The 6,892-nt window shown below is 40.9% G+C and overlaps 1 protein-coding gene across 1 annotated transcript; it reads right to left on the minus strand.

Moving 5' to 3' along the window:
* Positions 1-1,311: 1,311 nt before the first annotated feature.
* Positions 1,312-3,177, minus strand: LOC308097424 (complement component receptor 1-like protein; the record flags this gene model as incomplete). Its single annotated transcript, XM_080445184.1, has 4 exons — positions 2,968-3,177; positions 2,402-2,605; positions 1,812-1,908; positions 1,312-1,396 (listed from the first exon to the last, which is right to left on the minus strand). Exons 1-4 carry the CDS (start codon positions 3,152-3,154, stop codon positions 1,312-1,314), a joined length of 573 nt encoding a protein of 190 aa, XP_080301310.1. The 5' UTR covers positions 3,155-3,177.
* Between the last annotated feature and the right edge of the window lie 3,715 nt (positions 3,178-6,892).

Below are 6,892 nucleotides of genomic sequence, written 5' to 3' on the forward strand. Positions count from 1 at the left end.
CTACAGATTTTATCCAAACGTCATGCAAATCGGCATACAGTATCTCTATAGTCATGTGATCAACACGGATCTGTCCGATTTCCCATATTCCATCCTCATTGGCTAAGGTTCGCTTCCAAAATTTGCAGGATTGGTCCGTTTTGAACAAAATGCCTCAAATCATGAACGTATCTTGCGATTTCCGTGAAATTTCAAACACATTCCCACTAGGCCAAGGAAGAAATGCCACCCTTTTTCACATTGGCCTGTTGTAGCGCCACCAGCAGGTCTAATTTAGCAAAACACATTTTTGAAACAAAATACCTCAAATCATGAATGCAGTGTCCGATTGCCGTGAAAGACCTAAGAATAAATGGCACCCTTTTCACATTGGCCTTAACTCAGGCTGCGCAGGGGATGGTCAAAACTCAGTCATGGGAGTGTTAAAAGGGATAGTTCACCCCGAAAATGTTTTTTTTTAATATCGATTAGTCACCCCATGGATACTTGAATATATGGATATTGTTTTGTATTTGTCGCATTCCTAAGCCAATAATTTGATGACAAGCGGTAGAAGACTCTTTGTGTTTCCTACCGGAACCGCTGCCTACCCGTCCACTGGTCATCAAATTATTGGCTTAGAAATGCAAAAAATATATATATATATCCATGAATTCAAGTCTCCATGGGGTGACTAATAGATAGGAAAAAAAGGGGGGGAAATGGTGAACTATCCCTTTAAGATAGTGCCTTTATCTATAGGGTATTAGTGAAGATGGACAGGAAACAGGGAGAGAGAGAGAGAGAGCAAGACATGCTGTAAAGATCGTCGGGAATGGGACTCGAACCAGCTATTCACTGTCAGGCTACACTACAGCCTACTGTAGGTGCCCGGACCACAAGGCCAGCGGTCAAGGCCATTTGTAGTTTGAAACTAATGATGAACTAAACTAGCAAACAAAGTCAAAACAGTGTCAGTTTTTTGTTTATTGTAATGACTCAAAAAACATTTACAAAACATGTACAGTATTTACTGTACAGTTAAAACTGGCACAGCTAAATATGGAAGATACATTTAATATCCTCCTGAGATCCTAGGACGAAGGACATGTTCCATGATTTTAGTTTGTTAGTTTTGCAACAACAATACAGTTATTTTCTTTTTAGATTATATCATTTTTATGTCTAACTTTTCTTCTTAAAATTCTACTTGATTATTTTGTTAGTATTTATACTAACTACTATAGTATACACACATTGACAGTAGTTTGTGCATGAGCAGAAGGTAGCATCACTGATAAGACAGCTAGCTGATGACATCATGCTTTTAGATCACTGACCTTCACAGACCGGAACCCGGCCGTCCCAGACTCCTGAACTCATGCAGCGCCTCGTTTTCTGGCCGACCATGTCATACCTGGCAACAACAAAGTACAAATGAGTGTTAACACTAGTTACTGATTAACCCATTAAGACCGGGAACGCATTTGTGTCATTTTAACATTTCTTTGGCTATTCAAAAATAGCAGATCTACAAGCTCGTAGCGCGGCCGGCACCGAGGGCCATGAGCTTGTAGATCTGCTATTTTTGGAAAATCATGAACATTTTTGCAAATCTTTGAATATATATTATTATATTTTTTAAAAGCAAACATTTGTAACTCAAATCTGTGCTTCTGGGGGTTGTCCCTGGAACAAAACATTTTGAGATGGCGGGTCCGTGGAACGATAGTATAGTATAGTGTGTAATGTCCTTACCCTTCATTGTACAGTATAATGTACAGTATCAATGTACAGTATCATGTTCTTATCATAGTATATAATGTTTTTACCCTTCATCACAGACACCTGTAGCAGAGACTCCAAACTCTGATCCGGTGTACATAAACTGACCGTTGGAGATTTCCCCAGCAGAGCCACATGACTTCACTGTGGAAGGGAAAGAATATCCTTCATTACACTGGTATGAAATAGCCTTCAATACACTGGTATGAAATAGCCTTTAATACACTGGCATGAAATATCCTTCAATACACTGGTATGAAATAGCCTTCAATACACCATTATGAAATAGCCTTCAATACACTGGTATGAAATATCCTTCAATACACTGGTATGAAATAGCCTTCAATACACTGGTATGAAATAGCCTTCAATACACTGGTATGAAATATCCTTCAATACACTGGTATGAAATAGCCTTCAATACACTGGTATGAAATATCCTTCAATAAACTGGTATGAAATATCCTTCAGACATTACACTGGTATGAAATATCCTCCAGACATTACACTGGTATGAAATATCCTTTGATACACTGTATGACATGACAAAACCAAAATGGCACACTATGAAAAGATGCTGCATGGTAAAACCTTATACCCAAACACAGTAGTAAGTACAGTAAATAGTTATACTTACGTTCACATGTCAGTGTGATTCTGGTCCATTTTCCCTGGACACAGTGGCGGTAGCTGCTGCCCCCTGATGGTACGTATCCCAACTCACACACGTAGCGCACTCTGGAGCCAGCAGGAAATGCAGTGGACTTCTGGGTAATGTAGTCATCGTGAAGGAGGATGTTGGGTTGGTTGTCGAGCCGCGGTGCATCACACTCACCTATAGCTAAAAATGATTAAGGACATCACCAGCACTTACTGTCTGTTGTAAACTCATGGTAAGAGTATGGTAATGGTAGAGTAACAGATAATAAGGGATGGACTTCTGGTATTTAAATACTATCAATCAAAGCATCACAGCAATATCAGTTTCTTCTTTCTTATGAAAGAAGAAAGGCATTTAAAAGTGCCGTTTCATTTTGGATATCCAGCCAAATCTCTTCTGCGAAAATCGCAGATCTACAAACTCACAACGTGTCGCAAAAGCTCAAGTTGTGAGCTTGTAAATCGGGCGATTTTTGCCTACCGCTTGCCCCAGAATAGGGACACTGGGGTTCAAGTGTTAAAGATGCAGCATCAAAGACACACCTGGTGGTTTGGGTGTAACAGACGGCGTGGGTTTAACAGTCGGTTTTACAGACGGTTTAACAGACATTGTGGGTTGAACAGTCGGTTTAACAGACGTTGTGGGTTGAACAGTCGGTTTAACAGACGTTGTGGGTTGAACAGTCGGTTTAACAGACATTGTGGGTTGAACAGTCGGTTTAACAGACATTGTGGGTTGAACAGTCGGTTTAACAGACATTGTGGGTTTAACAGACGTTGTGGGTTTAACAGACGTTGTGGGTTTAACAGACGTTGTGGGTTGAACAGTCGGTTTAACAGACGTTGTGGGTTGAACAGTCGGTTTAACAGACAGCAGACACTTCGGAAGCCGAGGCTGCCACTGGCCTGCAGTACCACATGTGACCTGCGGGGGTCCGTCCAGCTGGAAGCCCTGTTTGCAGGTGAAGGTCAGGGTCTCTCCCACCCTGTATGAAGCCTCTGCCCTGCCAGTGGACACACCGTTGTCCACAGCAGGGCTGGAGCATGTCTTCTCCACCGGTTTAGCATCTGACAATGGAAACATCAACAGAACAACCATTATACACACTATGGAGGACAAAGTAGATGACGTGTTAAGAAAAACTACATGCTTTTATTCATGTAAATATGGCCAGTAAACGCATGTTGGTACAGTATACACCGCTGGCATACATAGGCCTATGCACATGAACGTGACTCCAGTACACACTCAAGAAGTGTTAAGTGGTAAATGATACGGCCCAGAAGGATCAAACTAATGTTTGTTGATCTTCCACATGGGGGGGGGGGTAAAAAGGGAGGGGGTTTGGAGGACAGTTTTCCACCATTTTGATTTAGTCTGTCTAAAATAAAATAAAAGTGACATTGAGCAGCACTCCTCTCTGAAAGTTGAACAACTTTCTGCTTGAAACGCTCAGGGCGCTCTGCCAAAACAAAAACTCTGTGTTGCTATTGTCCGTTTTGTATATCCGCTTTTATATGGACCTATTGTGTCTGAAAAAATAAAATCACGTTTATCTTAAAGGCTTGATTCATAGAAAATAGCCGACCCACAAGCTCATAACATGTAGGTTGGATATATTCATCAGCATGCAAGAAAATAGCCGATCTACAAGCTCACAACGCGTCACATTGCGACGCGTTGTGAGCTTGTAGATCTACTATTTTCAAACATTTTAGTAATTTTGCTTTTGGTACTTTTATGTACATTTTGATACCAATACTTTTGTAATTTTACTCAAGTAATTTTTTAATTCCGGACTTTTACTTGTAACAGAGTACTTCTGCATTGCAGTATTGATACTTTTACTTCAGTAAAACATTTGAGTACTTTTTCCACCACTGCGCAGTATAGACCAATCTCTCCCTACCTGGCTGGCATTGAGGAATGTTGCTCCACTTCAGAGACTCTAAACATGTCACTGTGCCGGGCCCCTGGAGGTGATGACCAGCATGGCATGTCACGGTGACTTCAGAATTCACCCTCTTGTATCCCTTGGAAAGCTTTCCATTTGGTACATTTAATTCGGGACACTTGAGCCCTACAAAATAAAAGTTATAAAAGACTTATTGCAAGACGAATTTGAAGCGTACTTTTTTTAACGTTGTACAATCCTTCATGCTGTAGGCCTACTGCTTTACTGTCTGAAGAAATCAAAGTAACTACATTGGTCACCTGACTGATACCAGATGGTGAACATAAAAGATTACAACTGCCTCAGACATGAAACAACACGATGTCCCTTTTCATTCTAAAACGTAGCGTGCAGGAATTTCTTCTTTTCATTTGAGAAAGTGAAGTAAAATGCTGCCATCACACATTAGCTACTTTAGAAATACACATTATATTTTCACACCCAATACAAGAGAAAGATATACTGTGTGCATATAGCTACTTCAAATAACTCCCAGAATAGTCATTTACAAGATGTACGGTAAAGGCTAGATTTTGACAGATTCAACTCATTAAAGCATGAATGTGTACTGTATGTTGTGTATGTGTACTGCAGAATTCCACATACTGTAAGTAAAACATAATGTAACATCGTCTAGGGCTGGGCAATTAACAATTTGTTGCACAATGAATGATGCAAAAATAGCTGATCTACATCGTGATGCGTTGTGAAATTGTAGATCAGCCATTTTCACCATTAATGAAAATCAATGATTTTATTTAAATACATTTTCTTTTAGATCAATTATAAATAATCATTGGAGGCAAAAGTTGTGAAATAATGGTAGTGGAGACATAATGGTGATATAGATTTTTGAAGTCATATCACCCGGCAATAATCTGGTCTGTACACTTACAAATGCACTTAAGAGATGGAGACCATTTTCCATCCGGTCCACAGGTAACCGTGTTGGATCCGTTCAGCGTACGACCGTCCGTACAGCCAGAGAAGGACAGCGAGTCTCCAGGCCTGTAAACAACATCTGATCCATAGATCTTTGTGATCTTTGTGAACTGGTTTGGTCCTTTACATGCAACGTCTGCGACTAAGAACAAAAAAGGGGGGGGGGGGGGAGCAGTGATTTTTTTTTGCATTTTCAGAGAATGTTTATTTTAATAATCAAACAATCGATTAGATTGTTAGATCAAATGAATTAATATATACTTTAATCTCCGGTATTAAAGGAAAAATAAATTAAAGGAAAAAGAAAAAGAAAGAAAAGTATTAGAATTAAACACATTTTTTTCCAAGTTTTACAGGGGAAGAAAAATCGATGAAATTGTTTCTACATTCATCTTGTTTTGGCAATTATTTGGGGGCCCACTTGCATACACATCCTCACGGGCCAGGGGCCACACTACTGGCCTAACCCAGAACCTATAAACACTGACCTGGAACCTTGGCCTCGTCGCCACTAGGGGGCACTGGCAGACACTGTGGCAGCGGAGGCGTCCATGTGCCATCAGCACCACAGGTGGCGCTGTGGGCTACGGTCTGAATGAATCCTGGGCTGCAGGTGAAGGTGACAGAGTCCCCCTCTCTGTACCCTGAAGACCCTGAAGACCCTGCTCTGCTCGGAACACCGTTGGACACCACAGGCTCAGAGCAGAGCTTCACTGCACCAACCTCTGTTATGGAAACACAAGGAGCACAATGTTAGTAGTTGAATGTTATACTGATATTATTCAAATAAAAACGGATTTGTTATGTTTGGGGCTTATGGATGGAAACGAGCTTCTAGCTAAATCTGGCATTTTAACGTCACGTTTCTACAGTATGTATTGAATGTTCATTGAGGTGCAGTGTCTTATTAAGTAAACGCAGATGTGTTTTGAGCGTGTAGATCTATAAGATCTGTGTTCAACCCCCCCCCCCCCCCCACACACACACACACACTCCTTGTTAGAGTTATTTTGTCGACAATATTGATATATATGCCATCATATCCTATTTTAGTGGGCCATCTTGGCCTAACTCAAGTTTGCCTACCAATCTTATGATTTTATTTAAGTTCGAGGTTGGACAAAACTAATCCTAGTATCAGGTCTCTCCTTTCCTCTAGAGACTGCATGTGTTTTGAGCTGTACAGAGCGCAGGCCCTCCAAGGTCACTGATTATCTCTGGAGGAATACAATAACAGCTCATTGGAGTTAACTTGACCATCTATGACAAAGCAACAACACCTCCAGCGACGCCGGTCAGAGTTGAGGTCAACGTGTTGTTTGAGACATTTGGACGCTGTTTGTCCAAGATAAACTGTCACACCATCCGCTTGCCATCTTCTCTCTCAACCTACGAGCAAGGCTCCTCATGGCCCGATGTCATCGTCAGAGCTGATAACCACTTCATTTGTGTATAACTGTTGTGATCATTGACTGTTTAGGCAGAGAGATATTTTTGCTGTACGGTGCCTCGTGGATTGATTCTTTCTCTTAATACAATGTCAACCTTTTAATTTGAGAACCGGCCTGTGT

Source organism: Gymnoscopelus braueri (assembly GCF_963280865.1).
Source record: "Gymnoscopelus braueri genome assembly, chromosome: 12".
Classification (NCBI taxonomy): domain Eukaryota; kingdom Metazoa; phylum Chordata; class Actinopteri; order Myctophiformes; family Myctophidae; genus Gymnoscopelus; species Gymnoscopelus braueri.